Source organism: Bufo bufo, chromosome 3, assembly GCF_905171765.1.
Source record: "Bufo bufo chromosome 3, aBufBuf1.1, whole genome shotgun sequence".
NCBI classification, from domain to species: domain Eukaryota; kingdom Metazoa; phylum Chordata; class Amphibia; order Anura; family Bufonidae; genus Bufo; species Bufo bufo.
The window spans coordinates 180575628-180597396 of NC_053391.1; the positions used below are offsets into that span (position 1 = coordinate 180575628).

General features: G+C 43.5%; 1 protein-coding gene across 1 annotated transcript in view; it reads right to left on the reverse strand.

Moving 5' to 3' along the window:
• SYTL5 (synaptotagmin like 5) overlaps nt 1-21769 on the reverse strand; it is a 169380-nt gene that overhangs the window by 83430 nt on the left and 64181 nt on the right. Inside the window, exons 4-7 of the mRNA XM_040423794.1 lie at nt 15784-15896; nt 11670-11769; nt 4312-4428; nt 3192-3305 (exon numbers count right to left, since the gene is read on the reverse strand). Of these exons, the coding sequence (XP_040279728.1) occupies nt 3192-3305; nt 4312-4428; nt 11670-11769; nt 15784-15896 (444 nt within the window). The remainder of the gene's footprint in view (nt 1-3191; nt 3306-4311; nt 4429-11669; nt 11770-15783; nt 15897-21769) is intronic.

Sequence of the window (21769 nt, forward strand, 5' to 3'; positions counted from 1 at the left end):
CATCCTCTGCCCACCCGGCAAGTCGCGCCACTCCGCTTTTCCTTTCCAGGTCGAGGGACAGCCCCTTGGGCTCCTTATTGAGGTAATTAGCATATTAATAAAAGCGATTTTATAGACAAATTACAAGACACAGGGCAGTAATACTAGTATATTGTAATATAAATCGTGGAGACTGATGTGGTGATGTTAATAGCTCAGTAAGTGAAATCCAGGTGACGTGTCCCTTTAAGGCACTAAAGACAGAGGTCTAAAAAATGAAAATGGAACTCCATTCCAAACAAATACATCTTATGATATTAACCAGAAATGAATTTTACACATATTTAGGTACACTATAATCCAGGGTACTGAAATTCATGTAATCATTTACCCAATTGCAATTTGCTTAGGCTGGTTGGCAACCTAATAACCAGGCCTCAGTCAAAATGATAAACTGGCCTTGTTTCCCCAAGGCTTGTTTTCCTGTTAAAGGGACACTTCTGTCAGAAAGGAGTATTTTTTTAAACTCAATATTCATACAAAACATTTTTGTTTCTATTTCTGTCTCATTTCAGCAGTGCTGTACATTTGAAAATTAAAGGGGTAATCCCATCACAGACAATAGGGGCATATCGCTAGGATATGTCCCCATTGTCTGATAGGTGCGGGTCCCACCTCCGGGAGACGCACGGACGCTGAGAACGGAGCGGGGAGTGCACCGTGCTTGTGCAGCCACCTTTCCCATTCATTTCTTTGGGGCCAATGGAAATAGCCGAGCCAGCGCTCAGCTATTTTTGGCAGCCCCATACAAATGAATGGAGGGTGGCTGCGCATGCACAGTGTGCCCTCCATCACCTTCCCCGCTCCGTTCTCGGTGTAGGAGCGGGTCCCAGAGGTGGGAACAACACCTATAAGACAATGGGGGCATATCCTAGCAATATGCGATGAGAACGCCCCTGTAAACAAAAAAATATTGCCTTCCTTTAGCAGTTAGCACAGACATATAAAACTTCTATATAATGGGTGTCCTATTATTTAGTTTATGGATACTGTGAGGGGAAGATATCTGTTATTAAAATAATAGATTGTAGAATTAGTATGACAGCTCTATTTTTCTTTTGATAGGCCTAGATAAAGATGCCCACTGAAGAGCACTGCACTTGTCAGTGTAATGTGTGAAGCTCTAATTGTCACTCATCCACTTCCCTCTCTGCCTGCAATGAATGGTCTGACTGAGAAAGTCAAGTGAGACTTGCCATGTCCAAACTAAGGAGGAAGTTAAAGAGCCTGGAGAGGAACCAGAATGCATGGAGTATAATTTGTGGCCATGTGATAAAAATGCTTGATGGTAGTGTCCAGTTTATCTAAGGGACCAGGGGTGCAGATATGTAGTAGTTGTATGTATACAGTGATTAGCAGCAGTTATTTATGACTTCCTGCCTCGCACTGCCTGTCTGTACTATCTGTGTATGCTGACTCTCCAGTGTAGTTCTATGAGCTTTAGCTTCACACTGGTCTTCCTGCCGCCTGTATGTGAGAGCTGAGAGGATAGAGAGAGATGACAGGAGAGAGGGCAGACAGGAGAGAGGGCAGACAGGATCAAGCTGTATCATATAGGAAAACATGGAGACCCTGCAGTGTGAGGGGATAGCAGCTGTGTCACTAATCTGTCATGGCTGATCTCAGAGGACACTAGGAAAACCATATCTCAGGTGAGAAGTAATCATGATAGCTGACAACCCACAAATCACACATCAAATAAAACAGGTATACACAAGGCATACATAAGAGCCACTATCCCTGATAAAGGCTTATCCTGCACTCTATAGGAAAAGAAAAAGCTTCCTTTACAATAATACAACCGCATGCATCCGTCATGAACGGATCTGGTTGTATTATGTCTTATATAGTCATGACGGATCCGTCATGAACACCATTGAAAGTCAATGGGGGACGTATCTGTTTTCTATTGTATCAGAGAAAACGGATCCGTCCCCATTGACTTACATTCGGATCTGTCTTGCTCCGAACCACATCGCGGACAGAAAAACGCTGCTTTCAGCAATATTTTGTTCATGATGGGAGAGCAACCAAACAAAACAGAATGCATTTTGGTGCATTCTGTTTAGTTTAGTTCAGTTTTGTCCCCATTAACAATAGTGTTGGGTGCGAATATTCGAATCGCGAATTTTAATTCGCAAAGATTTAGAATATAGTGCTATATATTCGTATTCTCGAATATTCTAGATTTTTTTTTCATCAGTAACCTCCCTTCTTGCTTGTGGGCCAATGAGAAGGCTGCAATTGTCTGAGCTTAGCAACATCCCTAGCAGCCAATAGGAAAGTTACCTACCCCTTACTATATAAGAACCTCCCCAGCAGCCATTTTCTGTAGTTTTATGGAGTTCTGAGAGAGACAGCAGTGCCATTGCTGTGCTCTGTGCTTTACTGTTTAATTACATTAGATAGTTAGCTTATATATATATATATATAATACAGATAGTTAGTGGGAGATAGTCAGTGTAGGTTAGATAGTGATATAGTGTAGCTGATATACATACATGCTACATACATAGTGCCGTGATGTCACAAGTTCACAACAATACTTAGTGCACCAATCAGTAATAAGAAGTCAGACCTGCTAAAATGTGAAGTTGCACGTATTGCGCAAAAATATGCGCATCATTAATTGCCGATTTGCACAATCGCGAATATATTGGAGCACTCTATCTGCATATAAAGCTACTGTAATGTTCTGCTGTGCCAACCATTTTCTCCAGTCTCAGGAAACTTCTAGCAGCTTGAAAAATGTAGCAAAAGTGACCCACGCCTGTATTGCGCGCGCAAAACACGCATATTACATTGCTGATTTTCGCAATCAAGAAAATAATATATGACGAATATTCACCAAATATCGCAAATTCGAATATTGCCCCTGCCGCTCATCACTAATTGATCACTAATGAATGGGGACAAAACTGAAGCGTTTTCATCCGCTACTAAGATCCCATGACGGATCTCAATAGCGGAATTGAAAACGCTAGTGTGAAAGTAGCCTTACACTGGGAGTCAGTGACACCTAATCCATACAAAGCAGCCTACTAAGTACTTGGCCATTGTGTTGCCTTTTCTTATTCTTTCAACCATCAAAAAGAATTAGGATATACGGCCATGAAGTATCGACTAACGAAGAGGATCACTGAATTCTTCACCTTTCAGAGCGAGGGATCGATGAGATACTTCTCAAGCTCTGTGCATCAAAGTTTGAATGAATGCTGATTGCATCTTCTCCACTTCTTGTCTGCTTTGCAAGTATTCTGTCAAGACTGCAAAGAAAGCGGGAATTAATGCAGGGCTTTTATTACACTGTATTTTTCCTAACAACACTGGAAAAAACATACTGCCTATAAAATAGGTTTTCACATATAAATTATGCATTCAGAATGTATTTGCGCAACAGTCTAAATACCAGTCAGGCATGCCAAGGTAACCTCTTGCCACCATACTGATTATATGCTATAACGGTAATTTCACCATCAAAAATGACAGCTGCTCTCTCCTGCCCTCTTATTAGCATCTCTGCCATCCTGCTTTATAATGAAACCATCAGTCATCTCTTAACTCACGTTTGTGTCTATATTTTCTAGCTTTCCTACCTCTGTATGTTTTCAACCTCATTTTGTGCCCTTTTCTGCTCCAAAGTACCCCAGCCTACCCATGAAGTGGCATTCTGCCAGGTGAAGAGCACCATGACAACGTTAATAGAAAAGCTATAGAGGGACAGGGTATTCATCTCTCTTGTTCTGCTGACAGGAACTGGGCCAAACAGATCCAATTGATTATAATGGGATCCATTCAGTTTCCATTCTGGAGAATGTTTTGTAAGCAGAGAATAAAAGTCCTGCATGCAGGTCTTTTCTCTCCACTATTTTAGATGAAATGTGTGAAGGATGCCCCGAAATGAGCCTCCAGTGCAGACGTGAACATGCCCTTAGATGAAATGATCCATATGGGAAACTGGCCTTTAGCAAGTTTTTTGTTATACATATTGGCCATAGTCATATGGGTACAACCTAGGATAGTCATTTCAAAACTGTGGGGGTCCAGCCCCCAGATTTCACCAAGACCAGCAGAGTGAAAGGACTCATGGATGGTTGCACCGGTGTTCCTGAAAAAATACTGAAGAGGCTTCTGTGCTCACTGGTCAAATGGGTCCTAGAAATAGGCCATTAGCATGCATTTAAATTGCCTTTTTAGAGGAAGAAATGTTGGGGTACCATTGTTTGTATAAGTCATGTTTAAAGGATTTCTACCCCATTTGCTTCTTCTCACCCGTTGGCACGTGGCATTGATCTTGTACTTCGCAGGCTCTGAGTATCACAGTTGGACCGTAAGCTTCTACTATCTTCGCCTTTTCCGGGATATTGACTGGTTATTTTATCAAGACTGCTGGAAAGAATGGATTAGTGAGCAAACAAGAGAAACAATTTTGACAGACTGTTTGAAAAATGCTGAATTACTGTATGAGTAATAGGAATATTATGCCTTAACATAGTACAAGCATATTGCTATGCAAGAGGTTCATTTAAAGCTCAGAGAATGCATGAGTTAATCAAGAACTGCCAGACTTGTTAGAGTAAAGTTCCTTTAGGCCATTTTCATACAGCAGTAACGCTGCTGCAGTTTAGCTTAGTATATACGTTGGTCACATCACTTGGACTCCTGCAGTTGTAACCAAACTTTCTGTCCCCACGGCAGTACTTTCTGTCTCTGTATCTCTATCATTCTTATCAGTCCAACTTTATACTTCTGCACAAAAAATAAATAAATACATTGCAGTAAGGGGTTGCACCACAGGTGGCCCTGTGCTGCAACCCCTGTGGTACTTGGGAGCATTCAAGCATGATGTTGCCAGGTGGGTTAGGTTTCTGATGCCATTCAGAAGGGTGGTAGTAGGTGCTAGAGTGATGGTCAGAGAGTGGGAGGCCTAGGCAGCTGCTGAGAGAATGTGCCAGTAGACTGTGGTGAGGCCCAAAACTATTGAGCCTGTGAAGAGAAGAATACCATGGTAGCTACCATATTAACAAAGGTACAGAGCTAGCCAAAGCCATCGCCAGGTGGTTGTCAAAGGGTCCCTGTCAGAATGAGGGAACCTAGGGACCTGGTAGGCTTCTGAGAAAATGGCAAACAACGTATACACCCTGTGGTTGCACCATACTATCGACGTACCTTCAGAGCATAAGACAAGCCCAAGCTCTGAACTGATAGAGTCCTCTTCTTGTCAAAATACAATCTGCAGTTATACCAGGAGTACAGGCACTGTACCCCAGTGGGGCACTGCAAAGGGGTTAACTATTGCTACGGCACTTAACCTACTGTTATTTAGTTCAATGTTGTGACCTCAATACGGGAACTGCAGTAGGAGTAAAGAATCTAATTGTATGCCTATGGTTTCTTGAAAAGAGTAGAGCGAGAGTAGAGCGAGACACTGGAAGTTAGACAGTTAGTGCCTGTTTGTGCTGGCATTTATTGGGGGGCTAATGAGCAGGAGATAAGCAAGGATTGGCAAGGAACTTCCGCAGTAGGGTGAGTATAATGATGATCGGTTATCTTTTAGATAATGCTTATATAAAACCAGCTGAAGGACCCGGCTTTGCACGGGTATATTTAATCTATTTCATTTAAAGTTTGTGTGTGTTGTTAAAAGATATCGACAGTATCCACTATAACAGTGACATCCACAGCCCCCCACCCATTAACACTGACCCCGTCTCCTTAAAATGGGACCTCCACAGCAGCCCACCCCCTTAACTTTGACCATTACAGCAGCCTGCCCCTTTAACAGTGAGTTCCATAGCACCCCCACCTTGACAGTGACCTCTACAGCACCCGCCCCTTAACACTGACCATAGGTCACAGTCTCCTTAACTGACCTCCATTATTCCCAGCCCCCTTAACAGAAACCTCCACAGCGACAGCCCCTTTAAGAGTGACTGCAACAGTACTCGCTCCCTTAACAGTGACCTCCACTGTACCCCGCCCCTTTAACTGTGACCTCCACAGAGCTCTGTTCCCTTAAAATGACTTCCACAACACCCCACCCCCTTAACAGTGACCTCTACAGCACCCCCCTCATTAACACTGACCTCCATAGCAGACCGTCACATTAACTGTGACCTACACATTCCCTGCCCCCTTAACAGACACATCCACAGTGCCCGCCCCTTAACAGTGACCTCCACAGCGGCCTCCTCTTTATTAGTGACCTCCACAGTACCCCATCTCCTTAACAGTGATTTCCACAACACCCTGCCCCCTTAACACTGGCCTCTACAGCAATCTGCCCTTTAACACTGACCTCCATAGCAGACCGTCCCCTTAACTGTGACCTCCACAGCATCCTGCCCCTAGGGTAGCCAGAGGTCTGGTTTTAGGCCGTACAGTCTGGCTTTCAGACTCCCTATCCTCCATCCAGCGCAAGGAATGGACGGACGCAGGGATGTCCTTTTGAACAGCTCACTCTCAGACAGCAGCACTGTGCTGTCTGAGCGCGAGCTGCAGGGAGAAAGTCATCGTCCCTCCCACTCCTGCAGCTGACAGAAGTTGATTTTTACTTTAATTTTTTACCTGCCCCCTGAACTGTGACCTCCACAGCACTCCGCTCCCTTAAGGCCTCTTTCACACGGGCGTCATGTTTTTGGCCCGGATAAGATGCGGGTGCGTCGCGGAAAAATGCACGATTTTTCCGCACGAGTGCAAAACATTGTAATGCGTTTTGCACGCACATGAGAAAAATCAGCATGTTTGGTACCCAAACCCGAACTTCTTCACAGAAGTTCGGGTTTGGGTTAGGTGTTGTGTAGATTGTATTATTTTCCCTTATAACATGGTTATAAGGGAAAATAATAGCATTCTGAATACAGAATGCATAGTACAATAGGGCTGGAGGGGTTATAAAAAAATAAAAAATAATTTAACTCACCTTAATCCACTTGTTGGTGCAGCCGACTTCTCTTCTGTCTTCTTCTTTGAGGAATAGAACCTTTGATGACGTGACTGCGCTCATCACATGATCCATCACATGATCTTTTACCATGGTGATGGATCATGTGACGGACCATGTGATGAGCGTAGTGACGTCACCACAGGTCCTATTCCTGTGCACAGCAAAGATGAAGACAGAAGAGAAGCCGGACTGCCCGAACAAGTGGATTAAGGTGAGTTAAATTATTATTTATTTTTAACCCCTCCAGCCCTATTGTACTATGCATTCTGTATTAAGAATGCTATTATTCTCCCTTATAACCATGTTATAACGGAAAATAATAATGATCGGGTCTCCATCCCGATCGTCTCCTAGCAACCGTGCGTGAAAATCGCACCGCATCTGCACTTGCTTGCGGATGCTTGCGATTTTCACGCAGCCCCATTCACTTCCATGGGGCCTGCGTTGCGTGTAAAACGCACAATATAGAGTATGCTGCGATTTTTATGCAACACACAAGTGATGCGTGAAAATCCCAGCTCATCTGCACAGGCCTATAGAAATGAATGGGACCGGATTCAGTGCGGGTGCAATGCGTTCACCTCACGCATTGCACCCGCGCGGAAATCTCGCCCGTGTGAAAGGGGCCTAACAGAGTCATCCACAGCACCCTGCCTCTTTAAAGCTGACCTGCAGCAGTGAAGAAAAATGGCTGGGTTGTTATGGAAACCTGGTGTAAAACTGTGTGTATGTGGAGACTAAGGACCTGCAAGCTTCTATTGGCTAATAAGGGACATGTAGCTATGTGTATGGCAGTTGGGATAGGAAGAGAAAGACCTGCAGGCTTCTATTGGCTAATGTAGGTCATGTGATGTGTGTCATTTGCATTTTTTGGGAATATTTCAGGAACAGTATGTGCTAGAGAGCTGAGATCCAGTCTAAAACCTTCCCGGACACCTGATGTACCGGTTTGCCAAATTTGATGATTGTAAATGCGACGGTGCAGATTCCTTTAGCGGACATACACATACATACACTCAGCTTTAAATATTAGATAAATGGGTCACAAGCTGCTTGGCAGCTATTGATCTTGAGTCCAACCATATATATGTGTTGTATCTGCTTCCCTCAACTACAGTACGATGATCACTGTATATCTTTGTGGATTTGGAACACCACACAAAAGCAGGCTGTACTTTAGATCTACAGATTTAAAGAGGAACTACTCTAATAGTTGCCATTGTAGAAAATCCTGCTCTGTAAGATACTTCTGAACTGCGATTTTGCTGCTACTTGTACTACAACTCTCATCATCCAATCAGTAAAGATACTATATTTATTGCAACTCATGGGCCTGATCATTGTTTCCATATTCCACTGGCCCTTCATCCACCCTCTTGCCTTGCACCCTGCCCAAACATCTACCATCAGGGATAACCTAACTACCACCAGGCAGGAGCCCCATTACCAGGGTGTGCCCTGAGGGAAGAAAAGGTGCACCCTCCATTAACTGCACAGCCCCAGGGAGCACCTAAGGAGAATTGCCACCATGAATTGTAGGTACTACTACCCCACTCAGGGCCACAACCACCATTCCCATCCTCCGATGCCCTTCCCGGGCTTGATTCACAAGCGCCGCACAAGTGGGTAAAAGAATAAGATTCACTAACTTTGATGTGTACCAATGCTGCTACATACATACTTAAAGTGTCACTCTTTAAGGAGGCATTTTTCTATAAAGACCCGTGGACTTGGATTGAGTAGGTGATATGTTGGCTTGGGACCAAACTGTCTAAATGCAAAATGTTGGCCATGCAACCGGACCTGTGGTGCGATGTACAATCCTTCGAGGGCCAAAAAGCAACAAAAGAGAATGCTTTGTTTCACTGTCTAGGAGACTGTTACCTGCTAACAGCATGTGTCTCTCTCTAAGAAGTAAAATGGGTTTTTTTGGCACCAAGAAAAAGTGTCTGCAAAGATCTGGTGAGGGCATTTGTCTGGTGCAATAAACCTCACATTACCTGTGCAGGGGTGCACCTAGCTTTTCGGCTGCCTGAGGCAAAAACTGAAACTGTGCCCTAACTCCCAAATACCTCTTGCCTCCAGCCCTACTGTTAAAGACATACTTGGAAAACATTACATACAGAGCTACAAAGCATACAGGGTAATACAGCGTCACATACTGTGCCCACTGTGCTTCCCAATACTATACCACAGAAACAGATAATCCTCCGTCTGCTGTCCCCCTCTTGCCCCTATCTGATGCTGCCTGAGGCAATTGCCTCACCTCGCCTCATTGGTGGTGGACCCCTGTCCCTGTGATAACTAGTGTTAAGCCCGAATATTCATAAAGCAAATTTTTATCTCGAATATCGCAACTTCGAGAATTCGCTAATATTTAGAATATAGCGCTATATATTCGTTTTTAGAATATTCGTCCTTTTTTCTATCTGAACACATGATTCCTCCCTGCTTTTTGCTTGTGGGTCAATGAGTCATTGGCCCAAAAGCAATATAAGCAGGGAGGAATCATAACTTCAGATAGAAAAAAAAAGGACAAATATACAAAAAAATTATTAAATATAGCGCTATATATTTGATTTTTAGAATATTCGTCATTTTTTTCCATCTGAAGTTATGATTCCTCCCTGCTTAAATTGCTTTTGGGCCAATGACTCATTGACCCACAAGCAAAAAGCCGGGAGGAATCATGTGTTCAGATAGAAAAAAGGACGAATATTCTAAAAATGAATATATAGCACTATATTTTATAGTAATATTTTCATTTTTGACCCACTCCTGTATTGACCGCGTAATATTCGCATATTACGCGATCATTAACTTGCCGATTTTCGAGTATAAAAAAAAGAATGTAGAATATAACGACTATTCAAATTCGCGAATATTCTACAAAATATTAGCGAAATATCACGAATTTGAATATTGCTCCGACCGCTCATCACTAGTGATAACACTGAGCTGCAAGAATACAGACTCGAAGTATTGTCATGGGAACAGATTTTTTCCCCACATTTCTCAAATATAACATGGCTTTGGTATACATTTTCTAATAGCTCTCCTGTAAAGCAGGTGTTAACTTCCATCAGAACAATCCATATCCTTAAAGGGGTTATCCTAGATTAACAAATGCTCCCCCATATGCCAGGCCCCTCATACTGAATCTAATTACCTGGCTCCCCGCTCCCTGCACCCTGTCAGTGTGAGGGGCCTGGCATATAGGGGAGCATTTGTTAGTCTCGGATAACACCTTTAAGCGCTATTAGAGCAATGGATGGCATAGAAAGCGCTGCCTGTACTCACCATCCCTGGTCTTCCTTCCTTGGGCCGGCGCTGCACTATCCTGACTGTGTACCGCATCAGGACGCAGTGCGCGCCCTACGACCTGACACAGCGTGCAGTCAGGTGACAGTGCAGCGTGGACCCAGAGAAAATCAGAGAGCGAAGAATGCAGAATGAGTATCAGCAGAGTAGGACAAGTAAGTGAATGTTTATATTTTAAGGTCTGTTCTGAGGTCTGATGGAGGTCTGACATGGGGGTCTGATACAGGTGTCTGACATTGAGGTCTGATGGGTGTCTGATACGGGGGTCTGACATGGGGGTCTGATATAGGTGTCTGACATTGAGGTCTGATCTGATATGAGGATCTGATATGGGGGTCTAATCGGAGCATTTGATATGGGGGACTGATCTGAGGATCTGATATGGGGGTCTGATCTGAGTTCTGATGAAAAATATTTTTGTTATTTTCCTCCTCTAAAATCTGGAATGCGTCTTATCATCTGGTGCATCTTACAAAGCGAAAAATACAGTAATTTAGATTTGTTTCGTTATTTTACCATTGTATTCACCTATTCAATACTTTAATGGGTCTCTGTTGTGGGAAGTTTATCCCATAATGTGTGGATCTACACTGATTAGATACTGAGATCTTTTGACACATGCTTCCCTTCCTATACCAGAGACACTATAGACCTCCTTAGGATTCTGGATAAGGGTCACCGTTGAACAGGACTGCTGGCAGGCCAACACATGTATGGAGGCATTGTACTCTTCTGTCCCGCACAACCATGGATTCAGGGAGGTGGGATTTTTCTTGCACAGCAGGGAATGTTAGTACTGTTCTCATAATGAGTTAAATGCTGAACTACTCTGCTTTACTTTTACAAGAAACTACTTTCAGTATGACCAAAAAAAAAATATCTACCACCAGCTCAGTGGGAAAGCCATGGTGAGCCCTTGTACTCCCACATAAGCAAAACTCTACCTGGGCTGGTATGAGGAAGTTCTGGTATTCACTGAAGACGATAAACTTGAAGTAGGGTGCATCAACTTATGGGCACGGTACACAAGTGAGGTCCAGGTGATCTGGAGGGGCACCAAGGAGGTCTTTGTACAAATTGTGGAGCACCGCAATGACAATCAGGTGGGTCTTAAGTTCACTTACAGTATGAGAACTCCAGTGGTTGCTTACTGAGCATTGATGTGATGATTAGAAAAATTAACACTGGGGTTATTGACACCACACTATATAGTAAACTCACTTCTACAAGCCCTTTATTACTGTGGGATAGCAACCACCCATGTTCCCTAAAAGCTGCCTTCTTTGTAACATGCATATGGAAATGGGGGGGTCCAAAGAAGACAAGTATTCTAATCAATAAACAAATAATCTAGACCACTTACCGCTTTCCAGGGCTATGGCCATCTACAGTTGCAGGCACTGTGGTGTTTTCTTTGATATCAATATTGGATTTTTCAGTATATTCCTGTACTGTAGAAGGCACTGTACAATTGTTAGAAAGGAAATAATTTCTGTTTATGACCATGGACAGTATTTTCAGATAATCCCCCAAGCCATATAGAGCTGAAAGGTCAATGCGTTGGCAAATAAGGTACTAATTCTTATGACAAAGCCCTGAAAGCTGTAACTGCCTCTGGCCTTTTGTTATATAAAACTGTGACTCACTAATCAGATCTGATATGGGGAGACACATAGGCCACATCACAGCTTGTGCCAGTCTCGCTTTATCTAATAACACACATGGCTGCAAGAAAATTACCCAAAAAGTAGTCATAACACCCTACAAAAATGGTCACATACAACATATCACTTATATTTTTGCCCTTTTGTATCTTATATTGACACCAGAAGATTCACTGTTAAAACAGACACAATGCCTTGTAGGGCTAGTTCAGCTAAATGTAATGATAACTCTCACTTTGCAATCTATTGCTTCATTCTGGAAAAAATATATGCAAATGAGTGGTTAAGTGCACCCATGGCGTGTCCAAGCAGCACTGTGCACCCTTGCTCCTTCTGCTTCCTGTGTAAGCCCATCCATCTCCTTCCTGATTGGCAGGGCCAGGTCCCTGCATAGTCATCTCACCTGGCCCTATCAATCAGGATGGAAAGATAGGGGCTAGCAGAGGACGGTAGAGGAGCAGAGTGCACAGAGAGGCTTGGGCCTACCCTTAGTGCCCTTAACCGGTCATTTGCATATGGATTAAAAGTGTTTTTTCTTCAGAATGAAACAACTGATCACTAAGGGTCCTTTTACACTGACTAATGATCAGGCATATTATAAATAAAGCAGACATTCCTGATAATTGCCTGATCATCAGCAGAGATGAGAGCTGCATTTACATGCAGCAATCATGTCCACTGGATGTGGACAAGCGATTGCTACAGTAATGTCCCCATAGAAAATCATTGTTCCCACGCAGCAGGCCATTGTATAGACAGAACGATCTGCTCCACAAGAATGATGATTGGTGATCTGGGGTCGGCAGAAAGACACCATCAGCTGATGAAGGAGCGTTTCCTCGTTCATCAGGTGATCACCGGAGCCTTTTACACAGTCCAATTATCTGGAACGCACGATAATACAAATGCTCATTCTCAATAATCTGAGTGATCATCAGTCCATATAAAAGGACCCTAAGGGTCCATTCACGCGTCCTTATAATGGGTCCGCATCCGTTCCGCAGGTGCGGACCCATCCATTCTCAATGGGGCAGAAATGGATGCGGAGAGCACACAGTGTGCTCTCCGCATCCGCATTTCCGGAGTGCGGCCCCCGATCTTCCGGTCTGCAGCTCCGGAAAAAAATAGAGCATGTCCTATTCTTGTCCGCAATTGCGGACAAGAATAGGCATTTCTATGGGGGTGCGGATCCGCAATACACTACGGACGTGTGAATGGACCCTAAGGCCTCTTGCACACAAATGGTTTTTTTTATGTTCCGTTTTTTGCGTTCCGTATACAGAACCATTCATTTCAATTGATCCGCAAAAAAAACAGAAGGTACTCCATATGCCTTCCGTTTCCGTATTCCCGTTTTTCCATTCAAAGATAGAACATGTTCTATTATTGTCCGCATAACGGACAAGGATAGTACTGTTCTATCAGGGGCCAGCTCTTCTGTTCATCCATATTTTTTGCGGATCCATTTTCTGCAGATCGCAGAATACTGAAAAAGCCATATGGTCGTGTGCAAGAGGCCTAAGTGAAAGGTATTACATTCAGTGGAGTTATCCCTACAAGGCAATTTGCCTGCTTTAAACAGTGAATTGTATGGTGACAGATTCGCTATAAAAGCGCTCTTCATTTTATTTCTACATACAATATGTGGATCGTGTAGTCAACTTTATGTAGACATCCGAATGCATCCTTGTGTGTGTTGAGCATCCCATTCCAAAACCATATTTGTTGCTACTATAGAATTAGTCCTTTTCGGATTTCAGGTTGTTTGGATTTGTGTTCATTAAACCATAAGATCATTAAGAGGTTGGCAATGAAAGGCAATAAGGTCTGTTTAAAGCCTGCATTAGGCCCCTTGCAGACGAGCGATACGGATTAGGTCCGGATGCGTTCAGTTAAAAATACACGATTTCGCAAGCAAGTTCATTCCGTTTTGCCTGCGATTGCGTTCAATTTTTATCGCGCGGATGCATTGCGCATTGAGGCGTTTTTCACGGGCGTGATAAAAAACTGAAGGCTTACAAACAACATCTCTTAGCAACCATCTGTGAAAAACACATTGCATCCGCACTTGCTTGCGGATGCGATCCAATTTTCACGCAGCCCCATTCACTTCTATGGGGCCAGCGTTGCGTGAAAAACGCACAATATAGAACATGCTGCGATTTTCACGCAACGCACAAGTGATGTGTGAAAATCACTGCTCATGTGCACAGCCCCATAGAAATGAATGGGTCCAAATTCAGTGCGGATGCAATGCGTTCACCTCACGCATTGCACCCACGCGGAAAACTCGCCCGTGTGAAAGGGGCCTTACAGTCTGTTTTTCAAGTTTATCCCTAAGGTGTTGGCTGAGGCAAGAGCTTTGTGAAGGTCATTTATTTTCTTCCACATAACTTGGTAAACCACTTATGTATGCCGCTTGCGAGGCTTTGCCTTGCTGCAACAGGAAAAGGCATTCCCGAAACTATTCTCACAAAGCTGGAATGACACGATTCTGGAGAACGCCAAACCATGAAAAACATAGTCTACCAAAGTTTACAACTGGCGCAACAAAATTGCCAAAAAGAATTATCTTTTCATCTGCCAAAAACAGATATGTCCATCAAACTTCCAGATGGTGAACTGTAATTGATTGATTTAGAGATTGCTAGGAGGTATTACAGCAGATGATGGCTGATTTGTATGTGTTGCCCACTTCAGCTAGTTCTATTGGGCTTCCATGGGTGAACTTTTGATCTCGCACACCTTTCCGTATAAAACTGTTAATTAACAATAGCGGCTCTAGCCATGAAAGCGTCATTTCCTGGAAAAGGACCAACCTATTGCAAATTATAGCTTATGAATGTCCACTTTTGAAAAGGGGAAAAGGGGTGTGTATCTGGCACATCACATAGCCTCCCTAGCTTTAAAATCATAAGATATAAAAAAAGACCAGACACAGTTCATATATCGACATTATATAAATGTGGGCCAGTGTGTCCATGCCCACAACTAGAGGTTAATTGAAAGGTCCTTACCAAAACAATTACAAAGCAAACAAAGTGGAGTGCCACTGCTGTTAAAGGGAACCTGTCATCAACTTTATGCTGACCGTACTGAGGACAGTATAAATTAGTGACAGAAATGCTGATTTCAGCGGGGTGTCACTCATGGGCTAAAAGTAAGTGGTTGCCGAGAACCAGCATCATAATCATTGCAGCCCAGGCCTTGAGAAGAGTCAAATCTACCTGAGAAGAGTCCTGGTTATTATAATCTCCTGCTCTCCCCGACCATCTGCTGATGATTGGCAGTTGTCTCCTGGAGAGAAAGGGAGAAAACTGGGTAGAAGACTGTCAGTCATCAGCAGGTGGCAGGGAGAGCAGGAATTCATGAATAACCAGGACTCTTCTCAGGTGGCCGTGACTCTTTTCCAGGCCCAGTCTGCAATGATTGTCATGTTGGTTCTCGGCAACCACTTACTTTTAACTTATAAATGACAGACCGCTGAAATCAACTCACCTGTCTCTACTTTATTCTGCCGTTAGTATGAGCAGCACAAAGTTGATGACAGGTTCCCTTTAAGTATCATCGCCATGCATCTCACTTTGAGAAAAGAATAAAGAGGGTGTGCATCTGGTACCAGATACACCCCCTCTTTTTTCCCTTTCAAAAGTGTTCATTCACCTGGATGCATGCCGGTTATATTTTGAATTAAAATTGGTGACGGCCCGCTTCATTGCTTGGTTTGGTTTGGTCTATGAATGGCATACATAACGAGTGGGGAAACATGGCTCCCAAATCATACACCAAAACACACATCATACATTCACAGACCTGCAACCCTCTTTATAGACTTTCTGACGATGACACTTGCTAGGACAGTGCCGTTTTTGTAGCGTTTCGAACGTTCTTCAAAAAACCAGTCTCCCGTTACTATTCTTATCTGCCTATAAGAAAAGAGATAACACACCAAAAAACATATAAACATATAAAATATATAATCACATTACAAAACAGTTACAATGTTTATACTAGCTTAAATGAAGTTATATGCTTACTTGTTCACAGTTACATTTATTTTGCTATATAACCAGTTTCGGGAGTTCATGACAACACTTCGCCATGATGGTGGCGTGAACAACACAAAGCGACCAGAAGACAATTAAAATAAATTTTGTTAGTGGCAGGTAAAAGAGTAAGGGCTGTTTCACACGAGTGAGTCCATTGCGGGAATCACGCTCCGTGTGTGAGTGTGATCCTCCGCTCTGGACTTGCAGGAGCGCACGGCGTTATCATGATTTATAATGCTATGTGTCTCTACTTGACCTTATTTCTACAGAATCATACTGACAGCTTTATGTCACTATGATTCTGTGGAAAAAAAGGCCATGCAGAGACACATAGCATTATAAGTCATGATAATGCCGTGCGCTCCTGCAAGTCCAGAGCGGAGGATCACACTCACACACGGAGCGTGATTCCCGCAATGGATTCACTCGTGTGAAACAGCCCTAAGAGTACAGGTTCTCAATGAAGAGAAACAGATGGTGCATGGTGGAAGTGTATGGAGACACCTACAATAGCTTTGGCACTTGTTTGGCCAACAGCTATCTCTTCTGACACCCCAACAGGTTATACACAGAAATCATGGAGCCCCATACAGGAGCATACACAAACACACATATATGGCCCCATAGCAAAATTTAGTATGGGCCCCCTGACAAACCCAGTTTGCCAGTACACGTGCCAAATATTTTCAGGCAATGCAGAATTCAAAGCACAATACCCCCGATTTCTGATCAAGTTAAATTTTGCTTTTACTTTTGAGCAGAAGAAGTTTTATTTAAAAAGAATTGTAACAAAAATAAGTCACCCTTGGCCTCCCTCACTTTATCCAACTTCTATGTTGGAAAAAGTGGTCCAGGTGCTTCATAAATATGGCGCTCATTCTGAACAGCATATTTCTCAATGTATTTACCAAACAACTGATAAATCTTCCTATACAACTGTAAATCACTGCTTCCCTTCACTTAATATAATTTAAATCTAGCTGCGTACAGCCACCACTAGGGGGGCTCAGTGCATAGGAATTTAAAGAGGACCTTTCACTAGTTTAAAAAACGAAAAACTAACTATATCAGTGGGCAGAGCGGCGCCCAGGGGTCCCCATGCACTTACTAGTATGTCTGTCGGTATAGGCTCCGGCATGTGCAGCTCTCTCTTTTGTACGGGGCAAAGTTTTTGTATTAGGGTTGTCCCTTGCTGCAGCGCTGGCCAATCGTAGCGCACAGCTCATAGCCTGGGAGACCCCGTACAACAGAGGGAGCTGCACACACCGGAGCCTATACCGGGCGAACGGAGCGGCGTCCAGACATACTAGTAAGTGCAGGGGGATCCCTGGGCGCCGCTCTGCCCACTGATATAGTTAGTTTTTAGTTTTTAAACTAGTGAAAGGTCCTCTTTAAACAGTTATTGTAATAATCTCTTTGCATAGTGGCAGCTGCATATAAATGTAGTGCTTTCATGTCCAGAAGAGTGGCCATTCAACACTGGGCCTCTGCTCTCTCTGGGCCCATAGCAGTCACATAGCCTGCTTCCATATACATATGTATGTATGTATGTATATATAAAATTTATGTTGTGCCATTATATTTTTTTAAATGTATAAATAAATTATATTTTTGCCATTATCCTTTGGAAAAAAAAGGCCATACAATGTACTGGTATATATAAAGATGTATACACCAATACATTATTCATGGGAAGAATACTGTTGAGATGTTAAAGGGTTTCTATCACTTCATATGCCATAATTAGCTCTTAGACACTAGCGATCCGCTAGTGTCTGCTCTGGCCAACCATCCTAATATAAGAGCTTTTTGGGCAGCCGTTTTGCTAAAAAAAATAACTTTTATAAATATGCTAATGAGCCTCTAGGTGCTATGTGGGCGTCATTAGCACCTAGAGGCTCCGTCTACCTTCATACACAGCCACCGCCCAGCGCGTCCCTCCAGCCCGCCCATCTCCTGATGAATGCGATCCTCCCTGTGACGCAACGGACGAATTCTCGCGCATGCGCCGTGCGCGGCTGTATTCAGCGCATGCGCAGAGAATGTCTGACCGCTTCCCTGCTCAGACATCTCCACTGCGCCTGCGCCGATGACGTCATAGTGCTCCAAGGAACAGGCGCAGTGGAGATGTCTGAGCAGGGAAGCGGTCAGACATTCTCTGCGCATGCGCCGAATACAGCCGCGCACGGCGCATGCGCGAGAATTCGTCCGTTGCGTCACACGGAGGATCGCATTCATCAGGAGATGGGCGGGCTGGAGGGACGCGCTGGGCGGTGGCTGTGTATGAAGGTAGACGGAGCCTCTAGGTGCTAATGACGCCCACATAGCACCTAGAGGCTCATTAGCATATTTATAAAAGTTATTTTTTTAGCAAAACGGCTGCCCAAAAAGCTCTTATATTAGGATGGTTGGCCAGAGCAGACACTAGCGGATCGCTAGTGTCTGAGAGCTAATTATGGCATACGAAGTGATAGAAACCCTTTAAGGCTACATGCACACGACCGTATGTGTTTTGTGGTCCGCAAATTGCGGATCCGCCCAAAAAAACTAAAACGGATGACATCTGTATGCCATCCTTTTTTTTTTGCTAATCAATTATAACAATGCCTAAAACGGACAAGAATAGGACATGTTCTCATTTTTTTTTTACGGGGCTACAGAACGGACATACTGATGCGGACAGCACACGGTGTGCTGTCCGCATTTTTTGCGGACCCATTGAAATGAATGGGTCCGCATCCTATCAACAAAAAAAAACGGACACGGAAACAAACAACATTCGTGTGCATGAGGCCTAAGTCAGAGAAAATGCTTCTACTAGTAAGGATTCTCCTCCCATATACCTGGTCATCATGGTTTAAAGACCTGGCATCTGGGGAAAAAAGAGTAATAAAAGTGAAATATACATGGGTATACTCACGCATTCAGAATGCTGAATGCCCATCCTCAACAGTTACAGTGTTGGAAAGGGGTTGGGGCTGTTTGGCCTTAGTGTCACGGATGAAGTAGGGGAAAACACCAAAAGACAACAAGAAGGAAGAGGACAGACACTAGGCCTCACCACTAGGGAAGGGAAAGGGTCACCACCTTTTAAACGCTGCTCCTGGCCCTAACTCCTATCCGTATGGGCACCTCTCGATGGTAGAGATGTCCATACACAGGAACCTGGAAAACCCTGGTAATGACAGGGCAGAGACAACCCGTTCCTTCCTTGGTGAAGGAACCAGCATCTCGCTGAGGCCTAGTAAACAACCGGGGGGGGGTGGGGATGGATGAACAGGACTTCAACAAGAACCACACTCCAGCTCTTCCAAAACCAAATGAAGCTATCCAGAGCAAGGAGTGATGGGTAAAGTCAGACTAAATAGGGAGAGGTAAGGGTCACATGATCCACACCTGAACAGGAGGTGTGGACATACCAGCAACACACAGACAAAGTGAAACCAAAAGAGGCTGTCAGATCACTAATGTGCAGATATTCTTTCAGACCTTCTAACACCGGTCACAGGTGTGACACTTAGTGAGCCCCATAGTAAACATGTAGTCTGCCTCCAATGATGGTACACCACTGCTCTCACATACACACTCAGTTGGATATTTTTAATGGAAGAGTGGAGAAAGCTACCAGACAACTCTAGTGATGGTGGCCTATCTCCAGTGAGAACAAAAAGATAGGGAGAAAAAGCTCAGTGAGACAGACCAAAAAATAAGGAAAAGAACAAACAGCAGGTGGCGCTATACAGATAGATTCAGTGAATAAATTTTTAATTACATGCAATTACAAAATAATTAAATTCCAGTTGCTGGTTTGAAAAATGTAGAATATGTTTTGTGACACAACCCCTTTAATTACACAAGACTTTTCTGTGGTGGTATGCTGAATTTCTGTATATGAGGTTTTCTGTGTGTTTAATATTAACCCCTTCACGCATAATTACGTAACTGTATGTCATAATGCCTGAGGGGATGTATGGAGCGGGCCTCTGAAGCGTGCCCGCTCCATACACTGTATCATACAGCCGACACCCACCCGCACTGACAGGGAGCGGGCGATAGCACCTCCCCCGTCATTTAACCCCTCAGTGAGTGAAGGCAGAGGGATGCGGCTCCCTCTGCCTTCCAATCGGAGCCCCCGCAGTAAAATCGTGGGGCTCCAATCGGTTGCTATGGCAGCCTGGACGCTGCTGAAGCACTCCAGGTCTGCCATGGCAATCTCCATACTGAGCTATGCACAATACATAGCTCAGATTGGAGACTGTATAAATCCTATTCACCCTTTTAGAGATCTATTATGGTGAATAGGAGAGGGGATCAATAGATCCCAATGTACTAGGCCCCTAAGGGGTCTAATAGCTATAACAAAAAAGTAAAAAAAAAAAACACCACTATATTAAAAGTTTAAATCACCCCCCTTTCCCAATTTTATATATAAAAATATATAAACAATTAAAAAATAAACATATTGGGTATCGCCGCATTTTTATTACTTACTGCAAAGTCAAAAGTTTACATATATTTCATTAATATTTGGTACCATTGCCCTTAAACTGTATGCCTTGGGTCAAACATTTTTGATATTCTTCCACAAGCTTCTCACAATAGTTGGTCATAATTTGGGCCCATTCCTCTTGACAAAACTGGTGTAACTGAGCCATGTTTGTTGGTTGCCTTGCCCGCACTTGCCTTTTCAGCTTTGCCCATAAATTTTCAATAGCATTGAGATCAGGGCTTTGTGATGGCCATTCCAAAACATTGACTTTGTTATCCTTAAGCTACTTTGTAACCAGTTTGGCAGTATGCTTTGGGTCATTGTCCATTTAGAAGACCCATTTCCACCCAAGCTTTAACTTCCTGGCTGATGTTTTGAGATGTTGCTTCAGTATTTCCACATAATCTTCTTTCCTCATGATGCCATCTATTTTGTGAAGTGCCTCAGTCCCTCCTGCAGCAAAACAACCCCACAACATGATGCTGCCACTCCTGTGTTTCACAGTTGGGATGGTGTTCTTAGGCTTCCAAGCTTCTCCCTCTTTCCTCTAAACGTAACGATGGACATTATGGCCAAAAAGTTCAATTTTAGTTTTGTCAGACCACAGGACATGTCTCCAAAAATATAGGTCTTTGTTCCTGTGTGCATTTATAAACATTAATCTGGCTTTTTTATGTTTCAGTGAAATGAGTACTGTAGCAACATGGGCTGAAAGGCCACTCTGCCAGGAAGAAGCCATTACTCCAAATAAAAATGGCTTCTTCCTGGCAGAGTGGCCTTTCAGCCCATGTTGATACAGTACTCGTTTCACTGTGGATATTGACACAATCTTACCATCTTCCGCCATCTTCACAAGGTCTTTTGCTTTTGTTCTTGGGTTGATATGCACATGTTGGACCAAAGCACGTTCATCTCTGGGACACAGAACCCGTCTCCTTCCTGAGCGGTATGATGGCTGGACATTCCCATCTTTTTTTGGACTTGCGTATAATTGTTTGTACAGATGAACGAGGCCCCTTCAGGTATCTTGAAATTGCACCCAAGGTTGAGCCAGACTTGTGCAAGTCCACAATTCTCTTCCTGATATCTTGACTGATTTCTTTAGACTTTCCCATGATGCTACACAAAGAAGCAGTGTGTTTCAGGTGTGTATTTAAATACATCCACAGGTGTGTCTCTAATTAACTCAGATGTTGCAAACAAACCTAACAGAAGCTTCCAAACACATGACATCATCATATGGGCAGTCCAGAATTGTTTA